Raw genomic sequence first — 14,424 nt, forward strand, 5'->3', positions numbered from 1 at the left:
GTCTGTATATGATCACACCAACCATCAGAGGAAAGACGACTGATAACCAGAGGAAAAGTTTGAGTTCCTTTAAATTACATTTATTCATTTCTCTATCTTGGTTTGCAGTAAACATGAGCAAAAATATACATACAGTAAGAGCAAAAAAATAAGGATCCAGAAAATGTATCATCCGTTCAGGGGAGAGTATTTGAACAAATTTCAAGAATGTCTTTCTTGAATGAACCTTTCAGTACAGTCTCGAATATTAGCACAGTTTAACATTAACAGATGGGGATAATAAGGTTTGTTGTTTTTATTCTCTATTGGGAACATGAATATTGAGCTCTCATCAACATTTGCACCAGGCTCCTTTGTGGTTTTATTTAGAAAATTTTTACGAGGGTTGAGTTCTATTAGACCTTTGATTGCAAGCTTTATAAGCTCATTTTAAGGAAGTAGAACAAACGACGACACAAACATGAAGACAAAATGTTGCCATTTGTTGAATTAAAATATGAAACCCTAACAGGAAGCTCTCATGATGCAATACAATCCAAGCTAATACATTCTCTCCTGTTTACAACAAAATACTCTTTTATAAACAAAGCATTTCTCTTTTTTCTTATATTATTCCATAAGTATAATACATACAGACAAAACTGCCTGAATGCAACATCTATATGCTCTCTCCTTTCTTTTTCTTGCTCTTGATGATACATGATGCACTGATTTCATTACAGCCTTTCCAATAAATAATCATACAGCCACACAAGAAATAAATATATTGCTTTTTGAGGACCTCTCCAAATTATCACAGAACAAAAATGGAAAAATGGAGATGAGAGAAAAAAACATTGTGACACTGGGGAGCACACTGTCTGTCCACCAGGAGGCACTGTCATGTTGCAGTGAAACATGTTCCTTTTGTGCATATTAGTATTATATAAGAGGAGGCCTTTGAATAACACTGGGTCTTAAACCCTCCAACTGGATCCTACAGTATGTCTGCATGAGATCCTCACTCAGATCTGCTGTTGTGGATGTGTCAGTGCAGCACAAAGGCATGAAATTTTAACTTTCATGAAGATCTTTGGTTGAAGAAGCAATCTTCATGTGCACATGTAAAACAAGAAATGTCCAATTAGGCAAGGAAATTAAATTTCACTGAATTTTATAACAGAAGCGGGGAAATGGGTGTTAATTTACTGGAAAAAAAATTTTAAGAAATGAGTGAACCTTGTTTTATAACGATTCAAAGATGTGAAGCAGTCGTTTGATATGAAGGAGGACCAACAAACTCGGGTAAAGAAGTTCACCGTGCCTGCTCGGGATTATCTGACCAGATTAAGAGATTACAGTGAAATTAAGTAAGTGTTGCGGGAATGCCAAGGGAGAAATGCATGTCAACTGGTCAGTGGATTCACAAAAAGCAAAAAAAAAAAAAAAGAGAGCCTCATCTGACTGTAAGAGCACATCCTTTATATTAAATGAACCCTCAGTTATAGATCAGATAATCATTTTATAGATCTAATAGTCTTTCTTTCATCCTCTATCAAGTCCGGATCAAATAACGATCACTGCATGATATTTGCAAACATACTAAATACAGTTCCCTGAAAAAAAATCAGGTTTTGAGGTCAAGCTAGACCTTAACAGATACTTGTGTTTCACATTTGCTGCAGAATCTGAGTCCAACTGGTTCAGTTTTGTAACTGTGCCAAGTTAGAAAGTGTGATTGCACAGGTTTCTGCAGGTGTTTCTTAGAAATCAGGTAAACAACTCCAACATAATGTCGGACTTTTCAAGAGGATGAAATTGCTTGTTTAATTTCCACGATGGCTTTTTCTTTCAGACTGATTCAAACAACGGTGGCAAATACAACAACAACAAAACAAAATAATGTAAAATATCTTTTTCTAGGTGGTCGATGAAGTCAATCCACAGTTTTTTCATCGCCTACAGGACTATAAATTAAAACTCTGATACAGTAACAATTCATTAAGTCTAGTAACCTTTCAAAGAGGATGTAAACTACACATTTTGATAACCCAGATGAAGACTTTGGAGGATGATCATGAAAATGAAAGAAACAAAGTGAACAGAAACAAACTTTCTACATCCTCGTCCCCAAAATCTGTAAATACAATAATTAATTAAACTCAGTTCCACAAAAAAAGAAAGAAAAAAAGCACACTTTCAGTGCAAAACAATACAAAATATGAGAATGGCATCTATTTCTGACACAAATGAAATAGATGCAATACACCCAAGAAAAAAACCTCTAAATATTTATGTTTAAATTAATGAAAAATTGAGACACAAGAAAATAGTTCTTGGTTTAACTTTAGGAATAAAACGATGTGACAGGTAATAAAATGTTATTATAAAGAAAAAGGATAATTTTTGGTGTTTTCTGATGATATTCGGATGGTTGATTGGGTTTATGAGTCTGTCTGGGAGTTTGTAATTTTTCTTCAGGTTATATTGTCAAACGCGATTGATATACGGCCTCTTATTGTGACTCGTTTGGCATCAGCAGTGTTAATATGACCTTTCACAGCGACCTAAATATGTGTCACCTCTTTTTTATTCACTGCCCCCAGGTCATACAACCAGTGTGAATATCAAATGATCCAAAATGATTATTATTTAATAGAAGTCATCTGATGAATGGACACAAGCATTCATAATGTATGCCACTTAATGAATATTGCACATTGCATGCAATTTCCCGACCTACAGTATGAAACGGGACCTGTACATGGAACACACACACACACACACACACACACACACACACACACACACACACACACACACACACACACACACACACACACACACACACACACAAACAAAAACAAACTCTCTTCTCGACCTTTACTGTCTACCTCACATTTTTTGGGGGGATGCCTGTATCTTGTTTCCGAGAACACACACGCTTGCTGTGTGTCGAGGTTTAAAGAATACAGTGCGGTCCCTCCTGGTGGTCAGTTGTTTAACATATTTCAAAGTTAGCAGAGAGGTGGGATACAGGTGCGCCTCCTGCCCTCATAGCACACGAAAGACAATACACACATGCAAATTTCTTCATCTCTGCATCCATCCATCAAGATATATGCTCTTAAATTTGTTAGATTATTCTTTTAGGTGCAACAAAATAGACGTAGTCAATATAAGGTTATGATACCGTATAAATACTGAGGATATACACATCTTGTATTGTAATTTGTGTATATTCATATATAGAGGAATACTCTATAAGGAGACAGCAGGACGGGAGCAGCAATACAGTGGTAATGTTGCTGATCCTTGCAAACTTTCAAAACACATGTTTACATCCTTTATATCCCTTAGTTTGTCATGCAGTATAAATAGACGTCACCTCAAACTAATTTACAGAAATAATTTGTCTGAATGCTCACTGACAGAAATAATGACAGGATTATCACCCTTGTATTCTCGCCTTGTCTCATCACATGACTAGACAAACAATTCCTCCTGCCAAAATTTGTTTTGGAGAAGAAGGAGGAAGGGGGTGGGGGGTTGTAAACAAATCCTACTAAGGGTGTGAATTCTGTGATTTTTTTTTTTCTGTGTACGTGCAAGGTTGCAGAGAATGAAGAAAGTAGTTTTCAGAGGGGGGAGGGAAAAAAAGGGTTAATTTAGTTATTAGTGTTGATCCTCAGCTTGAAAGACACTCGTCCAGCAAACTTGTCTCTTTCAGTTCCGATGGGAATGTTGTTGGCGTTGATCTTGCACTCGATGTTGACATCTTGATTGACAGTGATGTTAAGGAACTTGACGGCAACCAAAGGCTGAGAGTAGTTCACCTGTAAAAACAGATTCAAGGACATCTTTAAACACAGGAACCGAGCTATTCTGTTGAGAACAGATTTAATAAACTCTGGAAAAACTATCAAAACTTTATTTTGATATAAAACAGTCTTACCTGAGCTTTCTTGCCATAGTATGGGTAGTACATGAGGTTATAAGTACCATTTGGTGGGAAGTAAACCAACGGTCCAATTTTATCAGTGTCTTCTCTCTGAGGGGACGAAACAACTTCATCAGTTACAACAGCTTGAATGATCACTTTATGAGGAGGAGGAGGAGGTGATCTTCATTAATCTCCTTCTTTACTCTAACTCTTATATCTCAACATGTCCACCAGCTACGTCAGAGTACTATTTACTACAAAAAAACTAAACAAACAACAACAAAAAATACTTAATCTTTATGCGTATCCCGTATAGCTACAAGCTACACTACTGCTATGCATATGTAAATATAGTGTACACTTCACAAAACGCAGACTCTGTCCTGATCTTACCCATTCATCTTTGCCAACTCTGTATTTCTGAGATGAAACAAATGAATGGAATACAGTGGGAATAAGAAAAGAAGAGGCAGCACAATTGGTGCAAATGACAAAGAAGCATGCAATACAGATGTGATGGGTGAAAAAAATACAAACATAAAAGGAAAATGCAGGTGGCATATTTCAAATGAGTGTGAGGCACAATGGTTCGCATTGGGCTGACGTCCTAATGGTTACGTCAAGCCTTTCATTGAGAAAGACAAAAAGGGATTACCTTTGCACCACAGGTGACAAACGGAGCCTGCCCGTCCTTTCCTGGCAGCATCCCAATCACCTGGTGAGACAGAAAGACATCTCCAGCTCTATTTCCATATCACTCTTATGTAAACACAAAAATTTAAATATTCTTTTAAATTGCTGTAAAATATACCAGAAAAAGATGAACGCAAGAACCAGTGACACGTAATCTTGATATTGACTTCTTTTATTTTTACTGGGAACTCTTCCTCATTCACATCCACTTTCATTATTTCAGTCACTCCATGTCGCCTAGCAACACTATCCCTTCCCTCTTTTTTCTTTCATACCCGATTCAGCTTAATGATGATGCATGGCTTGCCATCCTGGTATCCATAGTAACGGTCATGGATTCCAGAGCACTCTTCAAGGATGGTGCGGTTGAACTGACAGGAGCGCTTCGGGTTGTTCTTCACGTCACCGCTGTCCTCCTGCTGGAAGTATTGGTCTGGGGTGCACTCATAATTTGTCTGGGTCTGGACAGAGTCGTTGTAGGCTGTAGGGGGAGGGGAAGGGAGACGAGAGGAGACGAGATGAGAGCAGGGGTTGGGTTTATTTCGTTTGTTCGGGCTTATGACTCCAGTAAAGCCCCTGGTGCAAGGCAATCTCCTGCCTGCTGACTGTAAAGGAATGATCTCTTATTAGGTAAAAACAATTCATTCTGGATCGCTAGATAATCCACAGTGGTAAGCTTTCTGACGACAGGAGCCAGACTTACGTGACAGGAACTTGTCCAGCGCCTGAGCGTACATGTCCCAGCTCTCAGTGTTCTGGATATTGTAGACAATCTCAAAAGTTTCATCTGCTTTGGGCCTAATCACCATGCCTGTGAGTGACAGAGAGACAGCAGGGACTTGGTGAGATCACGCATTCAGACTGTGACCTCACGCTGTCTGTATCTGTAGTAGCTGCACCTGGTGTGGAGAGCCGGTCTTGCCAGGTTGGTTTGTGGTCGTCTAAGGTCTGCAGCATGACGTACATGGTGAGAGTAAACAAGCCAGCAAGGAAGATGTAGAAAACTAAATAGAAGAGAAAGATAAGACCTGCAGACAAAGAGAAGAGAGAGGTGTATCAATTGAACGTGATATCAGTGAGAAAAGAACATTATCACACACATAAGGGATCAAAATACTCAATTCAAAAGACCATATTCCTTAATTATTTTTGAATCATAGATTGTGAGCGTGACACAATATGATGTTTACAGTTTCTTGTATCTTTTAAATGTGCGTTAGTTGTATACTAATATTTCTAGAGAGAAAGTCTGACACTAATTCTGAGCAATACACGGCGCAATTCTTTGGCTAAATAGTTCAATAGCTAAGCTGTTTTCTCTCTGCAAAACTCAAGAAGTCAAATTCGTTGTTCTGCAAATTGTTAGTTTACCTCCTTATTTTATAAATGTTGCTTTAAATTTTAATTTTAGACTCTTATATTAATATCCATGTGATCCACTCATATAGAACCATTCTGGGTTTATAGTCTATATTGTTATCTATAACTTTAAGATAAAGTCTTTCCTTCAAGTCAAGATGTTTAACCTGTAAAATGACTTTGTAGTGAGTGGTGAACAAGCACAATGTGGCAGCGGACTGAAATAATAATTAATCAAGAAATCTTTCAAATTAAAAAGAAATTGGTGAGCATTACTCAAACAAGCATTTTGTAATTGCAAATGCCAAAAAGTAACATGAAAGAAGCTCTGCAAGCAGAACCCATTTCCCTGTGATCAAATTAGTGGATTAATGTGTACAGAAGTTGACATTGTGAAATTTTCAGCTCTAACCACATCTGAGTGTAACCTAATGTCGTCTGTGTTTGTGTGCTTGATGATGCTTTATAGAAACAACAATTTTCCCCTTTTTTTCCTGTTGCAATGACCCTCTACACCCAGTATCCCAGTACACTTGTTGAGCTGGTGACTCGTGCATTACCGTGGAAGACTTCTGAATTATGCATGAAGGCAACATTAGATTAACATCTGCAACTCAGTTAAGTCAAAACACATTTGAAGACTGAATAATCTGACATCAGAACTGATAATGAAATCAGCTAATGTCATTTAAATGCTGCTGATGCTGTGTTGTGTCTGTTAGGTCACTCTCGGACCAAATATGAACACAGGATTCCAGTTAATCCTTATTAAACTGGAGGCGCTTCATTCCATCTGCAAAATCTGCCTCTCCTTTTCTCTCTCACATGAACAGCCTTCTTTTTATGCCTAAAATATCCTTCATTGCACAACGTAGTCCAAAATAAAGTAATTTTATCAAGTACTGGTGGAAATATAAACCGTATGCTTTCTTCACATTTGTGCATGCATTCACTTGAATGAGAAAGAAGTGTGGTGTGAGTTAAACCAGGGTTGAATGTGATCAATTTCATTATGGAACAATGACAGAGGGGCGGGAGGGGGGTACATCGAGAAGGAGAACAAGGACCCCCCTGGAGACCGGGCCACAGAGTCAGGGGGTTACAGGCCATGGACCAGGCTGCTTTAAGAGTGTAAGACCATGTTCATAATGTTACATTCGACAAAAAGATGGGATGCAAAAAATAATGTTTATTTTTGTATCAACAAATTTATGATTTACAATTTATTCCTTCGATGGTTTGTAAGAAAATAGTAATATCCCAATTTCCCAGAGCCCAAGATGACGTCTCAAAATCAAAAGACGCTACATTTACATGACATATGTAAATTTAAATGCACATACATGAGACAAACCCTCTCTGAAAAGAGTTTAGTTAACCTAAAACCCGATGATGTGGTGTTTTCTACATGGCATCATCAGACACTTTTGAAGCAGCTGTTTGGTCCCATCTCAGGCATTGCTATCCACACAGAGAATAGGGCAACATAAATAGCATTCTCTATGACATATCCCCCATTTTAAGCATCAACACCTGAAGCCAGCATTGGGTAGCAGCTGAGTGCCCTGACCCCTGCGCCTCTGCTGGATCGTGGCCCCCAGCGTGGCGCTCACTGGCTCTGTCAGCGTTGCATCCGCCTCCCCAGTCATGTTTCCAGGAAACCATGACAAAATGTCAAGGGGAAGCTGCTCCGTGGGGGAGCAGATACACTGGGGTATCTGGATCATTTATAGCTTGTGTTTTTGCTTTTCATACGATTGTTCCACTAATTATTGGAATCTATGTTAAAACTAATGAATGGCAGTGAGTGCTACAGTCTGCAGCATGGAAAAGCTGAGTTATTAAATATATAGAGTCAGGCTCTAGGCCTTGGACCGAGCCACAGGCGCTACAGCAAGAGAGGCATGAGAGAAAAGCTGTGAAGCGTTGAAGTATTTTCCGGGGAGCACATGGGGGCATGTTGTGCTAACCACAAATATGACACCACCCAGGGGAGACTGGATGTGCACACAGGATCGAGCGTGCAGGCAGGGTGGCTTCCCCCCTGGCAAAGAGAGTGTTAGGTTTACAGTCTGCCCTCTCGATCCACACTGATGATGGACAGCCAAGCATCTCTCTTTCACCCCGGTTTTTGTTGGCGGATGGCGGTTGAAAGCATGTAACAAAAGGACAGGTCGGCATGGTTCAGCATCCTGTTCTTTCTTCAGCAATAATGGCAGGAGGTGTCCTTTTCTTTCATAATTAATTGGGAGGACATGTGGTTTAATTGCTTTGTAAATTGGTGATCAAATAGACTTCTGAGCTAAAAAATTAAAAGGTGGGATAGCTTTGAGCTGTGGCTCTTTTACTGTTAAACCATTTATTAATATGTTACAGTAAGAACAGCATCACGAGGTCATTCACTTTGAGGCCCTTTAAGGTCTGTCTCCCTTTTGTTGTTTTTGGAAATGGGAGGTGCAGAATACTTAATTAGTCCTGTTTTAAATAGAGATAGCTGTTTGACCATGTTCCACTGGTGTCAGGTGGTGGCAATGTAACATCAAAACTGCAGGACTGTTCTACTTTATCAAGGCTGTTTCCATATCATTACAACTCTACAAAAATCAGAACACACAAGGAAGTGTACTGCGTTTCATCCTCAAAGAAGTCTTTGATCTAGTGCTCAGAATAAACAGGATGCTGCATAATTACAAGTGTGAACAATAATGTCTTTTTGAATAGACTGACAACATAACTAGGATATTTTCTATCTCCATACTTGGTGTTAGAGGTATTTAGAAATGGTATGGATGGACAGTAGATGAAGCCAAACAAGTGGAAGCAGAAGTACAGCATGTACTGAATAAGGAAGTGCGGCAGTGAAATGCCAAGTTTAGCAGACCTACATGTAGTGGCTAACCTAATTAACAAGCCTTAGAAAGCACAGCTTAAAAAGGCCACCAGACCTTAAAGCACCTGGGGCACACTGAGCTGGATTAAGTTGTACAGTGTGGGAGAAATCCAGCAAAGGAAGCTACAGTCAATGACTCCCAACTCTGCACTATAAGTACAATGTCCATTGATGAAACATAATTACCAAAGTGCCACATCAAGTCAAACCCCTTTATTCCAGCACCAAGCGCTAAACCTAAGAGTTGAGATGTTGGAACATGTCCCCGGTGAAAAGATCAAAAATAAGTTCTTCAAAGTCCTTTATTTTGCTGGAACGTCCTGAATTGATACTTCCCTCCTCAGCCAATGAAGTCATTAGATTAGGATTAAATCCCTCACTGATTTACACACACTGGGAGGGGCCGGGTTGGAGGTGATACAAATAGCATTTGGCCCTCGGCTTTACCCAGATTAAAATGCTCCAATGTCATCAGAACAGAGCCATATGTGCCCTGTCATTTCATGAATCTTTGAAATAGTTGCAGGGTCTTTCTGTGGCGGAAAAAAGGGGATCAGTATATGGCAGCGTTTCAGGGATGCTGGGACTAGAGCTTCATTCACAGTCTCAAGGGGAAAAGCCTGCAAATGAATGACATCATGATAAACGCACATTTGACAGAGCTACAGACAACAAGACCAATTTCTGCACAACTTCACTCAGCCACTTTCCTCTGCAGCAGAATTCATGTTGGCTAATGCACTCCTCAGCAGAGAGGGACCGATGACAATGCACTTTGCAACAGAGTGAGACCTGTTTCAGCAACGCAGCTGCAATCTGCCAAATACAAATGTAAAATAGGACCATAGGCCTCCACCCTTACGATGAGCGCAATGCGCAGGGAAAGCGATGCCATAAATTAATAAATAAAGCAACTAGACAGGAGGAGGGACGGGGGAGGGGGGGGAATCTGCCGGCATCCACAGGAGCGGTGCCGCAGTCCGATTTCAGCACCAGGCTGAAGTGGACAGCGACAATCGCCACATTACCGAAACACAGACACAAACCCAAGTTCTGTCAGGGCAAAAAAAACATTTTACAGTCACATTCATTACTGAAGGACCATTCTCTTATTGAAGCTTTAGGAAAAGCTGTGGCAGAGACCTGTTACAGAGCCGAGGGACCATGTTTGCTGCAGTGCTGTAAGCTGGACAGTACTCACCCCAGCTGCTCGCCGTTCTGCCCAGGAACTCCCTCGTCCTCGGGTTCCATACATACTCCTTCCACTCGCTTTTTTCCCCATCCTTTGCCATTTTGTCATAAAAGTTCGGACTTCAAACCTCTAAGAAAAGCGTCCTAAAGCAATCAGAGCCGGGATCAAATAATTAACTAGACAGCAGAGAGATAGAGAGAGCTCTGTTGTAGCACCGCGGCTCTGGGAAGAAGACCGGCAGTTAAACTTTAACACTCAGCACGCTTAGATAAATTGAAATCAAAGTAAAAGCAGTACTGTAGCCTATCTAATATAAAAGAACTGACAGGCTACCAGAGGAGGTAGCGGTCCTATACACTCAGATCAGACCTACTAAATGCCCTCCCCCCCAGCTCTTGTCTGCATGCCGCAGAGTTTTGATGAGTGGTGCAGAAATGTATTGATACTGCGGTAAAGCACTCCCTCCGCCTCTCTCTACACCCCCCCTCCCCCACACACACACACACACATACGCTTCCACCCCTCCCCAGCCTCATCCACCATCCACAGCTATAGTTACGCCTTCCTCCTCCCTCTCGTCCAATCATCTTCCCCGCATCCTGTCTCCTCACCGCCGCTGCGCATGAGGGACAACTCTCGAAGCGAATCGTGTGGCGGCTCAGGGCTTCCCCTAATTGGCTCCGAGGTCCGCAACGTCACGTATCCAAAGAGAAATCAACTAAATATGCATATGATATTCCGTCAAGGACCCTAATGTGTCTGTGTTGCTCATTGGGGAATTTACTGGCCACTTGAGTTACCTAATTTATCAGCAATATTGCCTATTTATGTTTTAAAGAGATTCTGTCATAAAAGCCGGAGAAAGTTATTATTATTGTTTATATTGTAGGCACAATAAATAAGAAGTAAACTCTTCAGATAATAATTCGGAGATTTATAAGAACTTTGAAGATGCTGGATTCTGTGGATTGGAAAAGTGTGAGACAAATTGTCTGCACATGCGCATCATCCATTAATATGAATTTCAGCACCGGCTGCACATTGAAAGCAGCTACAGCTACAACAGATGGAGGTTCACAAGTGTTGTGTTGTGTTGCTTGCTGTTAGTGGGAAACTATGAATTTGGTGTGAGGGATTAAGCTACCCTAAGCCTCTGTGTGTGTGTGTGTGTGTGTGTGTGTGTGTGTGTGTGTGTGTGTGCGTGCGCGCACGCCATATCAAAGCGCTAACTGGTGGTGATCACTTGCATAGAAGAAGTGAACAAGTGCAGGTAGCGCCCTCACTTGGAAACAAAATGCGCTGCACCATCTGCTGCAGCCGTGCAGTGGGAACATCGTGTCCACCCCTCCCTCCCCCATCCATCTCCACTATAAAAACAACACGTGGCAGGAAAACATGGAGCACTTGTGTTTGTTGTGTAAAGTTCATTATATAAAATTTATTTTCAATGACAATATCAATGCAAATATAGCACTACAGTGATTTCCAAGGTACACCGTATCTTACCATATCAATATAGTATGGCACTCGTATAATGGCCACTGTTTTAGAAGACACACAAAACCAACAGCTTCTGTAAACTAGTTTTGGAAATGATACCTAGGGTTCCATGTCAGTCTGTGAAAAGGAATCATAGTAAGGTGAGTACTCAATATCGGAAATTAAATTGGGCACAATAGTAAGTATCATTGTAACATTTCAGTGTAAGGAATCTCTGCATGCATTGCACTTGCCCATTTCCTTCAACCTGACCTGTGTTTGTTTGAAAATGGACTCAGTAAGCTTGAAAAACTTTGACCCTCAAACACGAGCAGGTGAAGCTAAAAACAAAACAAACCTAAAAAAAAAAAAAAAAAGGCCAAGCAGTGACTCTCAAACATTTAGATAGGTCTTCTTTTCACTGGGTGTACTGTACTGTACAGTTTGGTGCTAACTATCATTTAAAACAACAACAACCAAGAGACATTCAAGCGCCTTAAATACTATTACAGAAGGGCTCACTCTTCAAGGTACAAACTTCATTTCACGTGGCTTTCAGAGAGAAAACAAATATATGTAACAATAACCACTATATTAATCATGTTTCTCATGGCGACACCATGTCGTTGGATGAACAACACCAGTAGTTCAATATAGCAGCAAAAAGTATTGAAAAATGTCCAAGACAGCGAGCTGTTCAAATCTGTACGCAAATGAAAATGGATGTAGAAAAAGGGCATAAATAAATCGAGAACGCGGCTTAAAGGGAGTCTTGCATAAATTTAAATAAACAACTGTTGGACTGTGCCTTTCTTTAGAGGGCTTACTGTTTATTAGTAGAACTATAAGTAATGCATGGACTGGCTGCAGCAGATAAAGTACTTAATTCTTTTAGAAAAAACAAGTGAACAAAGTTATGTTTATACAGTATATGCTACATAATATGTATTGATTACAAGTATGAAAATGGAAATAATTGCTACATTTTCAATACAGTTGTACATATCTATTTACAGTACATTAGGGCTGAATTTCTCCTATGCGATGTTTTGTGCAGATTGTTCCAGCATTCTGTTTGAGGTGATCGATACTCACAGTCTCAGCAGTTGCACCGTATTGCACAGTCTGTGTTGATGGGGTGGTCAGTGCTCGGTTGTCTGTGTGGTGGAACAATCAGTGGGTGTGCAACTGTGGATAAGCATGAGTGATGAAGTTTTTGTACCATTGATCAGTATCTATATTTGGCTGGACTGCACAGGTATGTGCCATTTGTCACACCACCTTTTTCTAATGATCCCCACCACCCGCCCCGACCACCATCTTTTTATACAACCACACATTATCATCGTGAAGATCTGCTGTATGTAAAAGTCTGACATGATCATCTCTACACGTTTTGTTTTTTTTACAATACTGTATGTCTATCATGACATGCAGAGAATGACACAGTAAATATGACTTATTCAAGTCTTAGATATGTATGTTAGGCTAGTTGACACAAGTTTTAATTATGTTGCTCCGGCTTTGGGAGCATATTGCTATAAAATTGCAGAAACGTTGAGAAAGTAAATAGATTTACATTACAAATATGCAAACAAATACAGTAGGTAGCTTTTTACTCCTCGGTGATGATTATTTGCATCCACAATGACAATCTATTGATACCAAGACATCTCATATACATTCACGATTTCAAGAAACACTTCGATAACTTACCTACGCGTCTTGCCTTTTCTCACCCACAGAGTAGTTTCTATGCCTGTTGGACAACTGTGTGTTGGAGAAAATACATGCTTCCTTTATGTCTCAAGTAGTCAGGAAGAAATTTGGCAACACCGATCTCAGAAAACAACCCACCCATTATTATTTAGTTGGTGTCTTCTGTTTGTAGCAATAATACTGGTGTTTTGTCGCAAAGAGTGTTGGCAAATTGGAACATATCAGTGTAGTACATAGTACAGAGCAGGTACAAACCAACTGGGTAAGAAATGAGTTTAGTCTGATTGTAATATTTGTTTTTCTTCACCTCTTTGTCAGCCTTTGTTTTCATTTTGTTTGTTTTCTCCAGGACTTTCCAGGAACCTTCAACGCTGTTCTCAGATCAGTTTATCACACAATAAGAGTGCTAGCGAGTGGTTTCTTCTTGGTCCAGTGTCTCTTCTTTCTTTGCAGTAATTATTTCACCACAACTGTTTACAGAATTTTTGAACTATTTCCATCTATACTCACTGGCCTGTCTTTCCACCTCAGATAGCCGTGTCCCACACGACGGCCTGCGGCCTCTGGCAGGGTGGCGTGCCAGTCTTACGAGGCTCAGGTGTCCTTCTCCAGCTAGGGAGGATGGGCATGCTGTCCTGCTTGCACAGGCTTTTGTCAGGACGCCTGTGGGCCTTGATCTCTTTGCACAGGCAGCGTTTACGCTCAATGACTTCCAGCAGCTTGCCGTCTCTCTGGGTCTGTGCTGTGGACTGGGTGGTGCCCCCTCCGACAGGGGGCTGTCCCTGCGCCAGCTGGGCGAGCTGTTGGAACTGCAACTGCAGGTGGTGCTGTTGCTGAAGCTGCTGGAGCTGCTGCTTTAACTGCAGCTGCTGCTGGTGGAGCTGAAGCTGCTGCTGCTGCCGAGACACACTGGGACTGCAGGGCACTTGAGGCTGGGCTAGACCATGCAGCTGGACACAGGAAAAAGTCAAGTCAGTGAATTTATGAGGTGTTTTATGATATAATAGCTTTAGAGTTTTTAAACCTGCATGATCACTGCAGTACCATTAGCAGTGACAGCCAATGCACATGTTGAATAAAACTGCAGTTCTAACGGACAGCCACCAGGAAGCAGCGCTGCTGCATCTATTACAGTTGGAGGGAGGGGCAACCAGACGCATGCAGACAGTC

General features: G+C 40.8%; 2 protein-coding genes across 5 annotated transcripts in view; both read right to left on the reverse strand.

The window, feature by feature from the left end:
• Positions 1 to 58: 58 nt before the first annotated feature.
• Positions 59 to 10,464, reverse strand: atp1b2b (ATPase Na+/K+ transporting subunit beta 2b). Its single transcript, XM_069146653.1, has 7 exons — positions 10,066 to 10,464; positions 5,515 to 5,643; positions 5,319 to 5,426; positions 4,891 to 5,096; positions 4,578 to 4,637; positions 3,935 to 4,030; positions 59 to 3,815 (listed from the first exon to the last, which is right to left on the reverse strand). The coding sequence occupies exons 1-7, from the start codon at positions 10,154 to 10,156 to the stop codon at positions 3,648 to 3,650; spliced, it is 858 nt and encodes a 285-aa protein (XP_069002754.1). The 5' UTR covers positions 10,157 to 10,464; the 3' UTR covers positions 59 to 3,647.
• Positions 10,465 to 11,472: 1,008 nt separating this feature from the next.
• LOC138196529 (neuronal tyrosine-phosphorylated phosphoinositide-3-kinase adapter 1) overlaps positions 11,473 to 14,424 on the reverse strand; it is a 28,630-nt gene continuing 25,678 nt past the window's right edge. For all 4 annotated transcript variants that reach the window (XM_069146645.1, XM_069146643.1, XM_069146642.1 and 1 more), the window contains one exon: positions 11,473 to 14,204. In XM_069146645.1, the coding sequence (XP_069002746.1) occupies positions 13,782 to 14,204 (423 nt within the window). In that variant the 3' untranslated portion in view covers positions 11,473 to 13,781. The remainder of the gene's footprint in view (positions 14,205 to 14,424) is intronic.

Source organism: Embiotoca jacksoni, unplaced genomic scaffold, assembly GCF_022577435.1.
Source record: "Embiotoca jacksoni isolate LCO1_2020_lvr unplaced genomic scaffold, fEmbJac1.0.p SCAF_13, whole genome shotgun sequence".
Classification (NCBI taxonomy): domain Eukaryota; kingdom Metazoa; phylum Chordata; class Actinopteri; family Embiotocidae; genus Embiotoca; species Embiotoca jacksoni.